General features: G+C 42.3%; 2 protein-coding genes across 3 annotated transcripts; one reads left to right on the forward strand and one right to left on the reverse strand.

The window, feature by feature from the left end:
* The first annotated feature begins 2311 nt into the window (after positions 1 to 2311).
* LOC117543758 lies at positions 2312 to 8725 on the forward strand. Of its 2 annotated transcripts, none has more exons than XM_034212310.1 (3): positions 2312 to 2910; positions 4478 to 5625; positions 7234 to 8725. In XM_034212310.1, the coding sequence occupies exons 2-3, from the start codon at positions 4723 to 4725 to the stop codon at positions 7579 to 7581; spliced, it is 1251 nt and encodes a 416-aa protein (XP_034068201.1). In that variant the 5' UTR covers positions 2312 to 2910; positions 4478 to 4722; the 3' UTR covers positions 7582 to 8725. The 2 variants fall into 2 exon arrangements, with proteins under 2 accessions (XP_034068201.1, XP_034068202.1); XM_034212311.1 differs by having other exon boundaries at positions 2312 to 2906.
* On the reverse strand, positions 8546 to 21217 carry LOC117543756 (bone morphogenetic protein 7-like). Its single transcript, XM_034212309.1, has 7 exons — positions 20588 to 21217; positions 14980 to 15169; positions 11680 to 11828; positions 11203 to 11409; positions 10353 to 10426; positions 10145 to 10255; positions 8546 to 10051 (listed from the first exon to the last, which is right to left on the reverse strand). Exons 1-7 carry the CDS (start codon positions 20982 to 20984, stop codon positions 9902 to 9904), a joined length of 1278 nt encoding a protein of 425 aa, XP_034068200.1. The 5' UTR covers positions 20985 to 21217; the 3' UTR covers positions 8546 to 9901.

The following is a 21217-nucleotide window of genomic DNA, read 5'->3' on the forward strand; positions in this document are numbered from 1 at the left end:
GCCGTGAAGATAATAAATCATTCACACATTTTCACAAATCCCCTAAGCATGTCTGCAGATTAAAGAGCTGTGACCAAACTTCCAGCGTCATCTGCACTGTATTGGCTTGAAACATCCTCACTGGGTAACTGATGTGATCCAGGAATACTACGTGTGTCATGACCAGTGTTGTGCTAGTTACTGAAAACCAGTAACTAGTTGCCATTACTAGTTACTTACACCCAAAAGTAACGTCGCGTTACTTAACTAAAGGGCTCCCATTAATGCCCTTATAGCCTTCATTTCAGTACTGTTATTGCATTGGAGAATAATACAATATGTTGATAAACTTGACATGCATTATATGCAATCTGGATTGCATCGATATTAGCTGGCTTTCCATTTTTGTATATTCTTTCTCCAGGTAGTTGGAAAAAGTGTTCCGTCCCATATGCCGTGTGCCACCCGGACATGCTATCATGCTAACTAGCTCCCTGAAAGCGGGTGACTCCACTGTAGCAATAGCCTGCATGTGTTCTACAACATACCGTGCAATGGCTTTATCGACTTTTCCCTGGCTAGCAGTCCCTTGGTTAAAATCCAGCCGCTGTTGCTTAGGTGGAGGTGGAGTGGCGTCGGCTGAGTCTCTGTGGTCTTAGCTACTAGCTTCGTCCCAGCATGTTGTTTTTGCAGATGTTTTAACAGATTTGAATTACTGGTTTGGGCAGTAGATAGGATCTTTGACCCGCCAAGACACAACTTACATTTAACAGAAACTTTCTTTTCTTTGTGCTCGACAAAAGTGAAATAGTGAGAATATCTCCAGTTGGAGAAACTAGACTTGAGCTCCGCCGCCGCCATGATAGTCTTGTTAGTAAACAACACAAACACGCCCACAGCCCGTCTCCGCATGTGACACAGGAAGTATCTACGTACATTTACTCAAGTACTGTACTTAAGTACAGTTCTCATCTCTGTTCGCCTGGCTGTTGACTATATAAAAAAACTAACGGAGTAACGCACCATGTAACGGTAACTGAGTTACTGAATTTAAAAAGTAATGCGTTAGAGTACTAGTTACTGCCAAAAATAAATTACTTTGTAACGCGTTAGTCCCAACACTGGTCATGACCAATCCTGTTTGTGATCTTTCTCAGTCACTCATCCTGTACATGCTTAGGGCTGTCACACGTTTTGAATCTTTTGAATCCTTGTAGTGGTGCTCTCTTAGAAAGTTGGAAACTCAACATTTGGAATTCGTCCAATGATGTTCATCTCAACGCTTTTTTCCGTTGTGGTTGTGACACACACTCCACAATGATCAGCCCACATCCACTGAGAGAAAATATGTTCCCGCAAATTAAACAGTTTTCCTACATTTTGCTTATAATACATTTACTTTTACCATTATTTTGAATGCACAACTTTAACTTGGTATGGAGTATTTTCCCTGTGTGGTATTTCTTTATTCCTCAAGTAAAGGATCTGAATACTTTCTCTCCACTAAAGGCCCCACATTAATAGCAAACCTCCATATGTTTGTGTGCATAAGCACTGAAATGTAACTGAAACTCACACTGTGAGCCATGCTGAAGAGCGAAACTTCAAACAGCGGCTGCAATGTAGCAGTTGGGAAGTGGTGGGAGTGACTGGCGATTTCTATCAATATAAACAAACAGTTTGTAAATGTCAGCGGTTATGGTGGTTTAGACTAAATATGCTAGTAGTGGCAAAGACTGCGATTAACAGTCTGTCAGTTTCTCCAGTGTGTGTGTGAGACAGAGAGAAGAGCGAGAAACAGAAAGAAAGAGAGAGTGGGCAGAGGAAGCATGATGTGACTCAAAGTGAGAAATCCTCTCCACCTCAAAGTAGATTATGCGTGGGCTTCCTCATGACTGGGGGTTCACCTGCTGAGGCCGTGCAGAATCAATAGCTGAGAACTGGGCTGCGTGCTGCTGAGGCAGCCATGGAGAAGAGCAAAAAGTCCTCTGTCTTGTGTTTTAAAAATGATGTCAAGAAGATGAAAGGGAAAGACGAGAAAGCAAGCAAGGAGAAAGTGAGAAAGAAATGTACAGAGAGAAAGCAGGCAGGCCGCAGGGCGAGGGTGAGGGGGGTGATGTTGTTCCTGTCTGCACATCCATGAAAGAAGGTTGACTTTAGTGCTTGATGTTGACCTTTGGACACTTTGCTCCGAAGCATTTACTTGCCATTTCAAAGCATTCTCACAACTTGGCGTCACGCTCGTTCAGGATAGAACATCATAAGTGTGAGAAGAAGAAAAAAGAGGATGCTTAAGCAATGCAAGATTTCTGTTTTGCAAATGTGTGTCCAAGCTGGAGTCTAAAAACAACGTTCTCCCGCCCTCACTACGCCAGGCAAAGCGCCAAAAACCATCAGGCAGTCATACGCCTACCATCAGCTGAGGAGTCTCATTTCTAATTATACACCAAACAACAGAGAGCGAAGGAGAGAGGGAGAGCGTGTGGAATATGGAGAGTGTGATTACAAATGGAAGAGAGGCTGAGAGTGCTACTCAGCAGCAAACACAGGGTGGACAAGTAAGAGATTCAGAGAGAGAGAGAGGTGGAAAGTAAGGGAGGGAGAGACGTCAAATCTGTCTGAGAAAGGTTAACAGGACTGACTGACTGACTGAGCAGAGTGGGAGTGTAAATGTAAAAAGCGAGTAGGAGGGTAAAGAGAGAGGAAGAGAGAGAAGGCGAAGAGAAAGGGAGGAGAGTGTGTCTGTCTGACAGTCTGTGGAGCTCGTCTGGATGCTTCTGATCGCTCTGTTATCACCTGCAGCCTGGGAGGAGGACACCAGCCAGACAGGTGTGTGTGTGTGTGTGTGTGTAAGGGAGGAGAATCTGTGGACATGAATTTCTGAAGATGGGTCGCACAGAGGAACAGATGCACAGATGGAAGAACGTGTAAGTAAGTCTTTAACAAATGTTTTTTCTTGATTTATGTAACATGTTCTTGTCTTCAAGTTTAGCGAGTGCGATTTGTGATTCATGCCGAATTTGATTCTGAATGCTAGTTTTTAGGGAACTCTTTGCAGATTTGAACAAAGGATGTTGTATTTAGTTGTATAGTGCTACATCTCCTTAGATAGAAACATCAAGCTGCCACTATATGCAAATCATCTCAGATTAACATTATCACGATGGCAGCAAACACACTAAACCCTGCTGTGTATACAATACATTTCCATAGTTAGTGACCGGCAGTGACCTCATCACCTTATAAGTTTGTTCAGCACAGTGTCGGGCCTGTTTGGGCCATGATCCGATCTCTGTGAGTAAGCAGCCCGCACCTCCAAGCTTCTTTGAATGAATTTACATCTTCACTGTAGGCATTAACTATCTGTGTATGTGTCATGCTATAATGCTCGCACAGGAATGCAGTGTCTGAACCCACACACATTACAGAGGAGCAGCTCATATCAGAGTGAAAGCGGTCCATTGAGCGGCGCTGCATGGCTATATGATGATGGCATAATGCCGGGCATTGAGATGAGCTTTGCATCGAAAGGCTGTAAAAGTCCGCTTTTGATTCGGTCAGATGATGTGTCTTTGTGAGAAGCTGTTGTGTGTGTGGCCACAAGGTGCTTATATTTAGCCCCCCTTCAGTGAACTGACTCACTGTTGTGCACGCATGGAAGGAGGATGATGGGGTTTCAGTGGCTCGAGGTGTTGGAGACCACTTCAGCCCCATGAGAAGAAATGCACGCTTTAATAACCAGTGCCCATCCGTCACTTAATACACACACTCAAGGCCATGTCTTGATTCAATGTTAACCTTGTGATACAATCTGTTAACTTTACATTAACCTCTTGCTTTGCATTGTTCTAACCTTGTACCGCCATACTGTGCAGCACTTTGTAACCATGGTAACTTGATGTGGTAACTGTCCATCAAACTAAGACTTCATTGAAGCAATTGGTAGTTGGAAAGTGAGGTCAATCTTGTTGAAAGAGCAATGTATGTTTATTGTTGGCTTGTTAGTTTATTTTGTTATAATGCAATAATATTCTTGAACACTTAGTGGTGGGTATTAGCTGCCCAGATTGTATAAAAAGGGGCATAAGTGACCAGAAAGGGGGGGCACAGGTAGAGTGAGAGCACACATAGATGCTAACTACGGACTACAGAGCTTCAGCTACAACCCGATAGCCATTGGAAACCTTGTATTGTACAACCTCTGCAACAAACTTCAAACTAAACCTCATCCAACGACCGGAAAATCATCGGTTTGTCTCTGCGTAAGATCACTCTCACCACTCACCACTCACCACTCACCTGTGTAAACAATGGCAACCGGTATATAGGACATTGGATTGCCATTACAATTGTTTTGTGAGGATGATACTGGCAGGCAATGAATAGGTGGTGCATTAAGTCATTAGTTAAACCATTTTGAAGGAGAAAGACAGAGACTGAATACAATCCAGATTCCTCTGTTTGTGCATTTGACATTTGTTTTTCTTCTACTTTCCAGAATCGTGACGACCTTGGACCTGACTATCCACAGCGCTTGCCAAAAGACTGGAGTCTGTGTCACGTGACCACAACACCTCCTCAGCTTCAGCAGGAGGGCATGCAGTGCCGGCGTGAGTGACAGGCAGCGCGGGCCAATGAGCTTCACAACCAACCCAGCTCTGGTCCCGGACAGGGACAGACTCCCGCTCAAAAAGAGGGACCAGAGGCCGAGCCCGCCTCCCCAGCAGCAGCAGCAGCAGTGTGATGCGGCAACATTCAAAGCCCCCTACCCTTACAAGGGCCACAGAGACTTTAAGACCAAGCACACAGGCCCCTTCCAGCCCGTCCCGAGGAGGGTTCCTGCTCTATACCAGCCCTGGACGCACCCCCACCCCCCCCACCAGGTCCAAACCTCATAACCTCTCTGCATTCAGGGATCATCACAGCTTGGCAGAGTGGAGAGATGTGAACCCCCTGCATCCTGGGTGGGCCTTTTCTCCCCACTTTCAGCACCACCTGTCTGGCACACCTGCTCTCCACCTGGGCCATCCACCCCCACCCCCCAGATTCAGCCCAGCGTCCCTGTCCAATGAGGGTTTTCAGAGGGTGTGTGGAGGGTACGGCTGGGAGCAGTTAAAGACATTAAGGGACAAGAGTTTGATCGCAGAGAGGCACAGCAACGGGAGGAGTAAAGGGCCGTATGTGAGGAGAAAAGACAGGAGAGTGGAGCTTTTTCCCAGGGGTGGAAAAGCAACACTTGAGGACCGGACGCACCAACACGATGTGTCGCACAAATTATCAAAGGCTGTCAAACATCCCTTCTCTGGACAATCGTTTGTACGAGTATCACCTGATAACTCAAACTACATCTCCATGAAGGAGGAGCAGTCACGATCTACTTCCCTCCCCTCCTCTAAGCAGGCCTCTCCTAATCATTTCCCCTGGCTGCTCCCTCACTTTGTGGCCGGCTCTCTCATCGAGCTGAGAGACGGGCGGCTGAGGAGGGTGGAGCACCTGCAGACGGAGGACTTCCTGCTGGGAGCGCTGGCCTGCCCGGACTTACGCCTGAGCAGCTGCACTGTGCAGAGCATCTCCCCCTCAGCCTCCTCCTCCTCCTCCATCTCCATCTCCCGCTTACTCATCCTGCTTCACGACCAGCAGTCCCAGGTGAAGGGAAACCACTCTGTAGTATTCACCATTCACAACAGACACTTCACACGTAGCTGTAATTCGTTTTCTTACGTAATACATGCACAAAATGTTGCATTCTGGCTGATGGGGGATGCCGTCTTGATATTTAAGCACTACTGAATGAAAGTGGTTACAATATATAGCACACATTATTCCCAATTCTGAGTGAAATAATGCCTTTTTAGTATTTTTAGATGAGGCTCATAGTAATTTACATTGTTTTATAGTAAGCAAATACAACAAAGAATTTACTCTGAAGCCAAAGCTTGATGTACCATATTCCTCTTTGCCATAAATAACCCACAACTAGGTGACAATGAACATGTGCACTCCCTCAGACACAGTCCTTGTGCCAAAATACACTAGTTCACACAATTTGTGTTAATTTGCAGCTGAAAATAGTTCCCATCTGCACCAAGTACTTATATGTGTGTAATGTTTGCTAAAAATAATACCCAGCAGCATTTTCTTTTTTAACTTAAATTATTTTTATGACCATGTTATAGTTTGCAAAAATACAAGGGACTGACTGACACACAGTGAAGATGTATAACACATTAAAGGTGGGGTAGGTAAGTTTGAGAAACCGGCTCGAGATACATTTTTTGTTATATTCCATGGAATGCTCTTAACATCCCGATAGCAATGAATATCTGAAGTGCTTTGACAAAAAATCCATTAAAAATGTCATCTGTGGAAGCCGTAGTACTGTAAAAAGCACGACCAATCATTTTAGCCGGCCCGGCTAAAATAACTGGATGGCCTACCTGCCTGTCAGCCTTCCATCTGTGCATAAATTTATCTCGTGCCCTCATTGGTCATGTGCGCGTTCGTGTGTGTTGGAGGAGGGGCTCTGTAAGGAAGTGGCAGATTTTTTCCATCTGTGTATTTTCAAATTCTAGTGCACTCGAGCTGGTTTCTCCAAAATTTGGATTTTTTGTCAAAGCACTTCAGATATTCATTGCTATCGGGATGTTAAGAGCATTCCATGGAATATAACAAAAAGTGTATCTCGAGCCGGTTTCCCAAACTTACCTACCCCACCTTTAAATTATTACCAAAATACTGAAGCTATTGACTTTTATTTAAATTGTTTTGCAGTTTATAAAGCTGAAAAACAATCTAAAGGGGGTTGTAGTTCAGCAGAAAGAAAGAAGTTCCAACTAAAAACTGCTTACAACGATGTCTGTATACAGATTATCTTGATACTCATGATTTCTGTAAAGAGACATTGCGGGTTGATATTTTTTAAATGGAGCTTTGATCACCACAGTGCGGATGCCATTTACTTCCATAAGATTTGAGAGGGCAGACATCTCCACTGCCAGTATTGCCAAGATATGGCCAAAACAACCTAGATTGAACTACAGGTAAAAGCATGTTTTTAGGATGAACTGAGCCTTGAGCCTAACTTAATGATGTGTATGTTGAAATATGGTCAGTTATATATCAGGGGTATCAGAGTCAAATTGAATCTATTAAATGATTAACATGTTTAAAAACTGACTGGTCCAGTAGTGCCCTCTACTGAACACGTGTGTAGCTGCGTTTCTGTGTCTCATCCTCCTGTGTGTCCTCCTCCAGGAGCTGGTGGATGTCTACGTGGAGTACCCGTTCTTTGTGCGAGGGAGGGGCTGGTCCTCCTGCAACCCCCTGAGGACGGCTCGTCTCTGTGGCCTGCACTGCCGTCAGCTCAGTGTGGGGGACATCTGCCTGGCTCTCACCCCCATCTCAACCCCCCAGCCTCCCCCGTCAGACACCCTGGAGCCAAAGACCTCACCCAGGAAGTCAGAGGGAGGGTGTGAGTCCCTGAAGGCATCACAACAAGGACTGGGGTTAGCAGAGGGAACTAAGAAGAAGGGAGAGACGGTCCGCAGGAGACACTGTTCGGCCCCTGAGCTGAGGGGCCCGGGGACTAACTGCATGAAGTGAGGAGGGGTTGCTGTTTTAAAGACAGGAAGCATGTCAGTCTCTCTAAACTCTGCTTTAATCAGCCTATATTTACCTTCTTTCTACCTCCTGAATCATATCTGTGCTTGACTGTCGTATTTTTTAATTGTATCTAGGGGTAAAAGGAAGGAAAAGATGAACTCTCAGGATTTCTGAATGTTCTGTTAAGGTAGTCAGGGATTAAACACTGGATATTTAAGTTGAGTCAACTCAATTGTACATCTAAGTTGCCACCGGAAGATGCTCCCATGAGAGTGAATTGAGCTTCATCTTGTAGGCTCAAATTATATTTTTGGGTTTTATTATTGAAAGCAGTTCTGACAAAATCAGCCCACGTTGCTTTTTAAGGAAAATACTCCCTCAGGTGCTTCACCGCTGATCATATCATTTAAAGTTACATCTATTCTTATGTAAGACTCCTCTATCATTAATAATGAGGTTTGATTTGAGACATAGGCCCTACTGCTAGAATGACAGAATAGTTTCTGATAAGACCTTGGTTTGAGATTGCATCTGTAGGATTAAGTTTTACGCTTCTACCTCTTTTTTCTATTTAAGATATATATTTAAGGTCTTTTTAACGGTGTGGGCTGTGTTGTAATGTGCTGCGTTGGAAGCGCTCAGCTTCTCAGTGAATGTCAGTGTGAATGCATTTGTTGCCTGGTTGTTGTTGCACTCTATTATATCTGCTTTGCTTTTGTACTGAAGCTTCATTTTGAATGGCCTGTTCATAATTGAGGAGATGCTTGTGCCATTCAAAGTACTTCAAAAGCACAATCGGTGAGTGGAGAACGGTACGCTGACGTGTCGGGACCATTGTAGGTAGTACAGAGCCAGGAAGGGGGGGTCATATTTTCAGATAATAATATTATATATCACATTTTTCAAAATTATAACTTTATTGAATCTCTGACAGTTAAATGTTAAATGAAGAAGGAATCACAAATTCAAAAAGAAAACCATAATATTTATTGAGATTAAAGTCACACATTTCCTCTAAAAAAATGCAATTCTATACATTTGCAATCAGCTTCGGAAATATAAAATGCATAGTCTGTTGTCAAGTTATTTTTCCTTACAGAACTCAATTCTGACTTCAGAGATTATTAAAAGTTTTTGTCCCATACATTTGTGTTTTTCCTCGTATTTTTTCCACCTGAATATAACCCCCCCTCCCCTGGCTGCATTGTTATTCTCTACAATGAACCTAATGCACAATCAGAGTGAATGACATTCTGCAAATGGAAATGCAGGGTTAGGGTTAGATAGAAACGATTTCCTCACTGTTAAATAAATATGTGTAAAGTTTCTGCATATTTTTGTCATAAATCTCTACAAACCATGAATTCCTTGAAGTATCCAAGGTGCTTCAATGCAACTGTTAACAACATTATTGAGGGCAAATTAGGTTGAACACACACCTGCCTTAACTACTTAAATCTGAAAAACTAAAATTACAGTTTCCCCTCTGCCCACCTGCAGCTGGCCAGACACCAGGTGGCAGCTGCAGAGGTGGTGCACACCCTGGTGTCAACATGAAGATGAATCACCGACTCTCGCAGATTGCACGTCTCTCACATCCATCGTGCTGCACCAGGAAACTAGATCCAGCAGCAGCCTTTCAGTCCAACGCTGTTATTAACCGTCTCAGCTGCCACTCTTCTCTGAGCTCCTCCACATCAGCGGCACACACGCCAGCGTCCAGATGTCTTACACCTGACGCGGTTGAAATGCCCTGCTGAACAATCAAAGCTTTTTTCTCTCTCATCAGAGATAAATTCATTCAGCTGTTCTTTAAGGAAAGGTGCAGAGGTTCAACAGGAAGATGGAGATTTTAAAGTGTCACAAGCTGTTAAATCAGTTACCTAATGCACGTGTCCACCCAGGCAGTGTTTTATATTCTAAATGCAAGAAGACCCTTCATTTAAATGCAGATAGGTGTGGTTTTACTTTCTGTTGCTAGCACTGAATGTTTTATTTGAGTCTTTGAAGTAGCTCCACATTGCTCAGTATCCTTTTAGTGCACTTTTTCGAGTCAATCTCAAAAGGAAAGGAAAACAAACCCCTTTGTTCATCCTTTCTTTGTTGCCAAAAGTTTGGAAAGGTTTGTGGTAGTGGTTCATACTGCATGTGAGGCTCAGCTGCTGCTCATAAAAGCAGTCCTCCAGATTAAAGCTCGTCCTGTGGCAGGAGCTCCCTGATGACCAGCCTGTCAATCATCTCCTCTCTGGCTCTTTCACTTCTGCCTTTCTTCAGCGTCCCTCCAGATTTTTCACGAACTCACAGGAGGGGGTTGCAGCGGTCAGTGGCAGCCGCAGGATCTGACCACCATGTTGCGGTACTTCTTGAGGATGACGTTGGAGCTGTCGTCAAAGTAGAGCACTGAGATGCCGTGGAGCTGGGTGGGGGCGCAGCACGGCTTTGGCACCGTGTCCGGGTTGATAAAGTGCACCTGTTGACAGAAGAGGCATAAATCAATGCTCACAGGAAGTGGAGGTGGTAGTGAAAGTGCCTGTCATCATGATGGGGGCTGTTTGGGACTTACCAGAGTTTGCACGATGGCATGATTGGTGGCGTTCATGTAGGAGTTGAGAGGGAAGGCACATTCTCCCTCGCAGTAAAACGCTGCGTAACCCTCTGGTGCGATGATCCAGTCCTGGTTGGATTAAAGCATCCAGCAAATGTAAGCCAATTGTCACTTTTGGACATGAAATTGAAATGAAATGAGATCAAATGGAAGATCTGAATCATACCTGCCATCCCAAATCTCTGAAACTGACATACAGCTCGTGCTTTTTACATCCCTCTTTGGAGAGGCTGAGGGTATCTGAAATGGAAAAGATGGAAGTATGAGTAAACACAAGAAAGTAAACAAACATCAATAACACTCTCACATTTATAATGCATCAGGAGATCATTATTTTAAATGCTTTTACACGCTGCATCATACGTTATTATTATGTTAACATCTAAAGAGTACTACAAGTAAAAAAATTCAGCTGGACACAGAAAATACTTCTATATTTTCACTCGGCTTGACCAATTCTATTTCATATTTTCTCTGAATAATTGAGTTATACTGTGTATTTTTTACTTCTAATTCTTTCAGGCGTCTTTCATAATAATCTCAAATGATGCAATATAGATTATCTTAAATGCAGGCATTACATTAGACTGAATACCAACAATGAAGTGTTGTGAAAAAGCATGCATTATTATAAATGCATCACTTTATACTCCAAACATTAATAACTTGTGATACTGCATGGACTATGGAAAATCGCTATGAGTCTTTATTACATCAGAAGGTTTGTATAGGTGAGTATAGGTAGTCATAATGTACTATAAACCCTTCAGTTCACTCAGAGTTTATAAATAGTCAAGAGCTTCCACTTATAATTCCTTATGAGTAGCATCTATAATGTTTTATGACTGCCAATATAGTGCGTCAGTGTGTGTGTTCATGAGTGTAGTTGCATTATGGATGTATTATAATTCCCTATAAATAATAACGCCCAATAGATCTATTAAAAAAAGTATTAAAGGACACTGCCAGTAAACCATGACTAGAGTCTATGTTGGTGAGATGTGGTTTTTGGGCACCTGCTGCAGCCTCCACGACCTTCAGAGCGTCTTGGACCGTCTTCTGGGGTTTGGAGCGGTTCCCTTGGCGCCCCTTGTGTCCGTGCGCGGATCGGACGCTGCGTAATCGCACCTCATTGACTTTGAAGAAGGCGACCATGAAGGGCTGCTTCTCCTGAGCCCCGTTCCCCGTCACCAGCCCCGCCAGATGGGGGTTCCTCCTCTGGCCTACAGAGGGAGACAGGGGGACAAACCTAGTGAGTCTCAACCAACCAAGGACTGCAACACACACATAAGCCTCTGCTAAACAATCATGTGTTCATTTGAATGCACAATCATAACTTCAACTCCGTAAGAACCATCTAAAAACATTTACTCAATATGTGATGCTCCTTTTTTCCATTGGAATAGAACAGCATTAAATCATTTCTCCAGACAAGGACAGGTTCTTGCTGTCATGGCTCTCTCTCAGTGTGTGAATGTGTGTTAGTGACTGACCGTGGCTGTCCTCCAGCACCAGGTGCAGCCCGAGGTTCTGCTCCGGGTTCACCAGCCACAGGTTGCTGGTGGCGGTCAGGTCGAACAGCAGCCAGCCGTCCTCTGCAGCCCACACCTCGCGCTGGTCCAGCAGCAGGAGCTCCACCTCACTGTGAGAGCACAGGAAGTCATTAGAATAAATACATGTTGAGGCTATAAGCAGTATCCAGATGCAAAAATGTTCCTCGGATCAATCATCAACTGAATGTGCCCAGAACCAAGTCAAAGCTCAGAGGGGGCCGTTGCTTCTCTGTAGCGGCTCCCGCACTGTGCAACGATCTGCCCCTGCACATCAGACAGGCCGCCACACTGCCTGCTTTTAAATCGCTTCTTAAAACCCACCTCTTCTCCATATTAACATCTTTTAGAGCGTTGATTTTATTGCTTTTAAATTGCCTATTGTTTTTACTTGTACTTGTTTTATGGTGTGTGAGCTGAGCTGTGTTCAGCACTTTGGTCTGGAGGTTTAAAGTGCTATATAAATAAAGCTGTATTGTATTGTATCCAAGACTTTCAAATTTGCAAATATGTATCCACAATCAGTTTAACGACATTGATATGGTGATGATATACCACTCCTTTTCGAACACTATGTGGGACTGTTTATGTTGCTAATGCTGTTGTTGTTGTTGTTGTAAATGTCATTTTTTGTTTTGATTTCTCTTACATGACTATGCACTGAAACATTTTTTTTGTTTTGTAATTATTTATTTTACTTGTTCGAAATAATTTTTTTTATCAAACTATGATTTGTTAATGATCTTGTCTTGTACATTTGTGCAACGTGGCATGACATGCTTGGGAAAATGGTTTTCTATCATGCATTTTAAATGAATATTAATGTATAGGCCAAAAAAAGCAAGCAGAATTATTAAATTATATTAAATACAGCAAATTATGACATTTTTTTAACGTTTGTTTGTAAAAAAAAGACACTTAGTTTGGTTTAAATTAAACAATGCCTCGGAGGTTAAAGAGATAATGATTGGCTTGGTGTGTAACCATACGCTGGGAAAACTGTTGGAATTGTGTTTTAATATACATAACCCCAATTGTACGGCAATGCAGCAGAAAAAAGAAAACACTTAAGGGAGCCAAGAGGTTTTTATGGCCAAAGAGAGGAATGTTGTTGATAAGCCAAGTCAGACACCAAACCTCCGTCCAACTGAGAAAGTGTTTCATTTGCTGACTGAAGGAAAATAATAAGAGAATAAAAGGTTACATAGAGGATGAATATGGGATGTATATTTTAGTTAGCAACGGCAAAAAAAAATAATATTAAACATATGTTTCTGTTGACCTCCTCAACCCACTGTGTCACCTGTTAACTACGAAGCATCAGTGCCGTTTATAATAACATACGTAAGTTTAAATAACAGGCATCTAAGTGTTTTTTTCCCTTATGTCTTTTATGCATATTGAGGAAATCAATGAGTTGCAATGTAAATACATTAAAGATAAATACATGAGAAAATCAGGATAATAAAAACTAGTTGATTATAAATTGATAATGAATAATAAACCATATAAAAAGGCAATCACTATTGATAGCCAGAAGCATTGCAAACAATCAATTTGAACAATAGGATTATTTCAAAATTGGCCCCAAAACGATATCAGAAAATAATATTTAATTCATCCCAGGGGAAATGTGGGCTTTGGGAGAGCTGCTCTGTTTTCAAATGAAAATATATATAAAAACATAAAAGGTAAAGCAAGAACGTGCAATAAAGAATTGAGATATTTTTATCGAAATAAGAAGTTAAAGAAAGATATATTGACTGAAGTATCGCCCTGAACCATGAATCCACCCTCATGAACAGCCATCACGAGAGCATCTTCTTTACACCCCAGATAAAAAAATCCTACAATAGTAATACCTGCCGTCTTTAGAGCAGACTCCAGAGACAATAGCTTTGTTTACAGACCGAGTGTCAGACCCTCAGGCCCACGTCTGCCGCCTGCTCGTCTGTGTGTCTGTGAATGACAATGGTGTTGCCCTTAACACCATCATCGGCCCCGCTGTCACCATAGAAGGACTTTTCAATCTACCGCCTGCTCATGATCCCCTCTGCTGAGAGTTTATAACATGAGTGGAAGAACTTTGATTTGTAAGCAAGCAGGGGATGTGTGGGGTCTAATTATTCTACAATCTGTTAATGGAGATGGAGGACTGACCACCTGTGTAAGAGAAAGAGAGTCAATTGACGTCTGGAGGGTTGAGAGTGTTATTTGTGGTGGGAGCTGCGTGTTGTAAATGCAGGTCTCCTGGGGACTGTCTGACTGTGAGAGAGTAAACCTTCTCTGGAAGGGCCGACGTGTTTCTGTAATTGACACTAATGTCTGTGTAAACAGCCTCGGCGCTGACACTAACATCGGCAGAAATAAGCTGTAAGGAAATGTAGACAGACACGGCCAAAGACAGATCTGTTTGCACGTCTAGTAGCAGCCTGACGACCAGCGTCCACAGTGAGCACACAGTAGCATGATGATCAGCTAAACTACTCTTTCTTTGTCACTAACACAAGAGGATAATCTAGTGTAGCAGTCAAACCAACTGCTGTTCATCCATGTGATCAAACTAAATCACAGCCATTTCTCCTAAACACTATGTCCTCATACAAAAGACTGCTTTGTGAATTATGTTTCAATAGAAATGTATTTTCTTCCTATTTTTGGATTAAGGCTGTGAGTTAAAACAAAACTAGTTGTAGAAGTATAGCTTTCAGCAACAAAACAAATTGGTTTTGTATTTAACTTTAGTCACATACTTAAGTTGTGTGACATAGCGTTGGTAAAATAAGTCAACATTAACTTTTGGTTTTACACAGCTGTCTACTTGGTGAGTGTACTGTTTGTTTAAAACGGGGGTAAATATATTGTCCTCGAAAAGAAAATATCCACCAGCAGCATGTGTTAGGAACGAAATTCCACTGAAGAAACAGAGACAGGTTTGTGAAAAGTCACATTTTTTGCTATGCTACATTTTGGATCTCCATGAGGGGGGGGGGGGGCACTTTCCGTGTGGTTTCATTGAAATTCCTCGACAAAATTGATGTAGTCGCAAAATACCTTTGTATTTGTAATTTGAGTAAACCGATCCCTGAATGCTAAACTCCACTGAGGAGATCTAACTGATACATCAAACAAAGGGTTAATCCAATCAAGGGCCGTAAAGAAAACCACAGTCTCGCCTCGGGGATCAATAAAAGGTTTATCTTATCTGAAATATGTGCAGTAGCTGTAGAAAAACACCCATACCTGTTTGGAGGTTTCTCCAGGACCTGGTACACACTGACACTGAAGGTCTCGTTCTCGTAGCGTTCCTGGACAACATTTTTATATATCCTGAACTCTGCTGCTGTGACGGCCTCTCCTTCAGGAATACGGGAAAGATCAAATCTGAATTCTCTTCTGTGCTGCTGGAACAGAAGGTCCTTCTCCTGATCGACTGTAAGGAGGCGAAAGCAGGTGGAAAATCATCACTTGATTGATCAAAACACTTTTGAAGGCTGCACCATTAGAACAAATAACTCCTTTTGACTGATATTGCAATTCAAATGTAATTTATTTCTGAAAGATTATTCACATTAGCATTAAATATATATATTCAAATGATCATGGTGTGATTTTAAAGAGGATCTGTACCCAAAAAGGAATTTGTCTGTAGGAGAACCTTTGTAGGCTGGGAACTCTTTGCAATTCAGAATTACATTTTTACATATTTTCTCATTACCAAATAAATCAGATATAAGTTTGATTAATTGTGCAGCCCTACAATGAAAAATAGCTTCTGACCCTCAGTGGGAAGGTTTGTACATCTAAGGAAATTGCAAACCACTTTGAGTACAATCAGATGGTAAAACCAGTCGGTGGTTGCATATCTGTCAAAACTGTCGCCAAATCAAACGTTGCTCTGATGTGTGTCACTCTGCCCACATCTCGGAAGTGCTGCGTCAAAAAATAGGAAAAATCCTGCTTCCATGAGTAAAGTGATTGATCTAAACATCACTTAAATGTGCCATACGTGCCAATGTGGGGGGAGTAAAAACACACGCATGGCTCAGTTTGGCTCCCGGTTTAAATTGCACACATGTGCTGACCACAAGAAAAGGCCCGTTAAGGCACTGCCCGGAAAACCACAGCTGCCAGTGTGCTTCTACAAACACACTCACATAAAGTATAGAGAGACTTAACTAGCAGGGGCTGTACCACCCACACATCCCTGATCAGTGTGCCATGGATCACTGGGATCAGAGGTGGAGAGAAACTCGGAACATTTACACAAGGAGTGTCCTTAAATATAGTTTTAAGAACATTTCACTGGTATATCTATTCTGCAATAATTCATCTCTAATATTGTTTTACTCTACATTCATCTGGCAGCTTTAGTAATTCAGCAAATTCAGATTAACAAAACGACATCATATCAACTGATTATGTTATTATTATTTTTAGTTTGTTAAGTAATACATAAAATATATATAAATAATTTAAAACAAGCTAATCCCTTACTGGATGCAAGGTTAAAGAGATAAAGAAATCTGTCAATAATAATAGTCCAACATTGAATTATATATTATTCAGAAATGGGACATCATGAAACATAAGTTGTTTTACTTTTGCAACTTGAAGTATATTTGAAAGATACAAATGTTGTACTTTTGAGTAAATTGCATGATTTTCTTTACTTGTAATTAAGTGTTTCTAGACTGTAGTACGCTGCTTTTAATTTAGTTGAATATCCGAGTACTGCCACCACTGGCATCTCCAGTGTTTCATTGTGATTGTTAAAGTAAAGCAGCAGCAGCTGAAGCCCACCCTGAACCAGCTGAAGCTCTCCAACTCTCAGACTTTCCAAAGTAACGGTGGTCAGAAAGACCCCGAAAGCTTCCTGAAGCTTTCGAGTGTCGTGTTTTTACAGCATGTGTGTATGTCCTTGGAAAGAGCCGTGGAGGTCTCTGGTGAAGGTGTGCGGAGCGGCGATTAGTCACCTTAAACACATCCTGCCCACTGGCGTACAGCATGACATCATCCTGACATCAGGCTGCCTTCCCACCGATGATGGCCCACTATTGTTTCAGTGCAAAGACACACAGCACCTCAACACTAGGACCAAGAACGTTTTCCAGCAAATACACACTGACTCAAAGTCTTCTAAAAACATTTCTAATGACACAAAAACACACAGTTGGTCGTTAAGAGCAGTGCATTCTGAACCCTGCTAGTCATTCGTTTGACCGCAATTAAATGCTGGAAGGGAGCGAGGGCTGTTTTTATGAACACAATAATTGCTTGTAAGGACTCTGTGTGTTTACGTTAGGGACCATTAGCTGCAGAGATCAGACCTCAGATATGCAAACTTCCCTCTGGGAGGCATTTCAACACTTCACATTACTCCTGACACTGCAGGGCCACACAGCCACGAAGCTATCATTAACCTCTTGCTATTTTATAGTAGAGTTTTGTTTGTTTTTTACAAGTCAGCATGGGTGGTTTGAAGCTGAACAAATAAGAAAAACGATGGCATTTGTGAATAACAGAGACTGATTCAGATTATTTTCAGTCAAGCTCAGACCTTTATTTACTACTGATTAAAATGATTTACTAATCTTTAACCGAAATGAACTTTTTCTCTCTTTCAAATCTTTGAATCTCTGCATGAGTTGATTAGTTTGACAGTATTGCTTGATTATTATACCCCCAAAAGAAGGGCTTGTTGCACCTATTCATACGTTATTTTGCACACATTTTTAAATAATGAGAAAGTTAATGCGATTTTCTGGTGGGCCAAAAGAAATTCTTGGTGTGATCTCCTTATGCTTCCTACAGGTCAGCTTAAGCAGGACAAACACATTTCTTCCCGTTCTCAAAAACACAATGCCCCTTCTGTTCTCCACCTACGCGGTCATGTTAGGAGAGCGTTTTGCACTCTTTCTATTTTAATGAAAGCCATTGACGTGTCTTGTCATTAAGCCTTTTCCCATGCTCTGCAGGTGTGTTGTGGCCAAAGCAGAAAAGAAACCCAGTGAACACATGTCTACATGTCTCCATAGCAGCGAAAACTCAACATCGGTAAACAAGACAGAGCAGCTACAGCTGATAAGATTATGTCAGCCCCTGCATTAAATTCACTGTATTCCTTTATAAACAAAGAGGAACTACACATGTGCAAAGCAAAAGCAGCTGCCTGTGTAATGTTGCATGACAATGAGGAGAAAGCTTCCTGCTGGTGGTGCTGAAGAACGACCTGTGGTTTGGCAATCCAACTGAAGTAAACATGTGCAGCCGTGTACTTGTATATGCTTGTGTGCTATGATGTGATACACCGTGTCTGTGTCGACTATAAGCTTTTAAATCCTATCCAACAAGGGACAAAAGAGGAGTGAAATGGTTCACACTAACTTTTCCTAATCCTTTTTCTTTAACATAAATAATCTCACTTAAAAGGGATAATATGACTTGAGTGCCGCAAGGAGTCTCTCTAAAAACAATGTTAAAAGGCAGAATTTGGTGACATTGCGAACTAGCGTGGGATCACAAGAGTTGTTGACTTCAATACCTTTGCAGTAGACTTCTCACATGTTCATCGTCTAGAATTTTGGGCCAGTAGCTAATTTATTTGCAGGGGTATCCTTCTCTCCAAAACAAATGGACCAGCTAATAAGACTAAATAAAGCTAATTTGTGTTAAAGTGTTTTCCACAGACAATTTTCGGTGGACAAAGGACGTCCAGAAGGGGCTACGTGCCGAGATGCTATTAACGTTTTCTCAGCTTGTTTCTCTAAATATTCAGACGTTCAGGGGGTTTTACCACGGGCCAAATTGTCGGCAAAGGTCTCCAAAACATACAAAGCCAGTGATCAAAACTGGATTAAAGAACTGTGAAGAGTAGTTTGTAAAAATGTGTGTGTCTCCAAAGATGCTGGGCAGATGGGGGCGCTAACGTTGATTAACATATTTTTCTGATAACTTAAGTAGTAAAAAACAACCAAATTCTTAGAGGTGTAACTTAAAAATGTGGCTCAAAACTCGATAAAATGTCTATTTATGACAGCTTTTGGTGGCCACCACAACGCATATGGAACGGGGGTAAGTAACAAATACCTTTAGTTAAATGTTGGAAATCTCTAGGTTTGAAATTCAACGTAAACCTTTGGAATAAAAGTAAGAACACAACTAAAAAAACTCTGTAACATAGGTCTAATTATTAAGGGGTTTTGTTTTGAAATTACATGTTATGCCCTTATTAATTAAACTGATTAATCTTTAAAGTAATCATCTAAAATGGTATTCTATGCTCTGTCCACCTGCAGGATATACCTGGGTCAGTGGGAGACGGGGCTCTACGGCAGCTCCCTTCACACTGGAAGCTGTGGTCTTTGGAAGGGAAATACCATAATCCACTTCGCTCTTGAAGCGATCATCCAGGGACCACCAAGTAAGAGTCACTGCAGCACATTGTGCAAGCCCCAGCTAAATACTCTGCCAATCATCAGCACAGGAGGCCGGGGTGGACCGAGAGAAAAAATAATACATTGTGTCCTTTCTTTCCTCCTAACTTGACATGATCAAACTCCTCAGATGTGGAACCGCATAAATCTGCTTTGAGTTTTCAGAAACAATGTTTCCAGATCTCATTAGCTTAAAACCCTCATGACCGAGTACATAAAATGTGATGTCGATTTATTGCAGACTCCAAATGTTTTGTATTAACAACACATTGATGGGCTGATCGAGAAGAAAAAATACTCTAAATGGGTCTTTAGTTCAATCTCAATAACACCCAGACAAAAGGGAAGGTTACAGGTTTCTAGAAACAATCTCAGATGAACTAACTTCATCTCGTCAGGTTGACCTCTAACCCTCCTCCTGAAGGACATAAAGAAGACACGGGTTGATTTTGGATGAAACCACATCCGGATAAGAGCCACAGGCACCGTGCCGTCTACTGCTTCACTATAGTGATATCAGAGCTGCCTAGGATCTCCAAGAGAAACAAAGGCAGGATTTGCCTTTTATAAATTCAATAATGTCTGAGTGAGCCCCTGCTCTCACCTGTGACCCATGTGATTTGTGCCGCCCAAAACCAACACACAGACGCATAAATGCAGGAATGCACTGCACACACACATGCCCCATGCACTATCAGAGGTTACCCCAGCAACATGTGTTTGGATGCAGTTTGTATCTTGATCTTATAGTCAACTTGTGTCTCTTTCCCTAGGGGTTTAGAAATGCCCGTTCAATTCCTAGTCATGCGAAACAAAGCCATGCTAAAGCCTCTCCCCCAGAGCTTTGAAGGGATTCTGGGGAAATCGGATACAGGCATGTTGTCATAACATTTACAGCTCGGAATGCATAATGCCTGATTTCAAGTGAGGAAAGTGACCTAAAAGCCACAATGTCAGGGACACTGCAGGGTAACACACACTCTTAACTAATGCACTGCGTAGTAGTGGCTTTGTAAGACTTGGTAATGGAAAGCATTTTAATCCTTGAATCTTAAGTTTATACAACGAGAAAAACAGAGAAAACGAAATCCCTTTCCTTTGGTTGGATGCCATGTATTATTTCCTTATTTCATCACTATTTATAAGCCTTATGTCTCAGTGTACTCCTGTACTGTCTTGTTGGCTACGTTTTTTGGAGCTGTGTGCCTCATTTTTGCTCAAGTTAAATCTCCATTTGGGATAAACAAGTATACTGCATCTCATCTTATCTTAATTTGGATATTTTACAAATAATTAATAATTGTTTATTTTCATTAATTATCATCAAAGTTAAGTCCCTCTTACACGATACATATATACTAAAACAACTAGTGAGTTCAAATAGTAATAATGTGTTATAAAGGTATATAATTTACCCAGATTGACAAAACTCATCACCGTGTCTGCGTCATCCAGGAAGCGGCTTTCCTGCGGGGTCATCATGGGGGAGCCCTGGGTGGGTAAAGCGGGCTTGTAGTAAGAGTATCCGGGCGGCTGTGCATCTGTGGAGATGGTGTTGTACAGGTCCAGCATGAACATCGGGGCAGCGGTGTGTTTGGTGTTGACGTGCGGCCGCGGCCGGTGAGGCAGCCCCAGGATGGAGAGGATCTCCCGCTGCATCTCCCTGCGCTCCTGGCTCCGCAGCCGCCGCTGGATGAAACTGGAGTGCACCTCGTTGTCCACGGAGAAGTTGGAGAAGGTGACCTGCGTGGCCAACACGCAGTAACTCCACGACAGGAGGGTTGTTACCGTCGCCAGGACGCGTGTCTCCATTTTACACCGATTTTACGCACGACTACGGTCGAAAGAAAATACTGGAGATGCACAAGCTACATAAGTAGTTTCTCTGCTAATAATAGGAATACAAAAACAATACCTTTATCAACTCAGAGTATCATTGCTTCATCACCTTCTGGTCTTGGTGCGATATGGTAGTGCACTCCTCTTGATGGCAACTTGGGAATGGATTTTCATTGAGGCGCTGTGTCAGGGGAGGGGCAGGAGGG

This window comes from Gymnodraco acuticeps, unplaced genomic scaffold (genome assembly GCF_902827175.1).
Source record: "Gymnodraco acuticeps unplaced genomic scaffold, fGymAcu1.1, whole genome shotgun sequence".
Lineage (NCBI taxonomy): Eukaryota > Metazoa > Chordata > Actinopteri > Perciformes > Bathydraconidae > Gymnodraco > Gymnodraco acuticeps.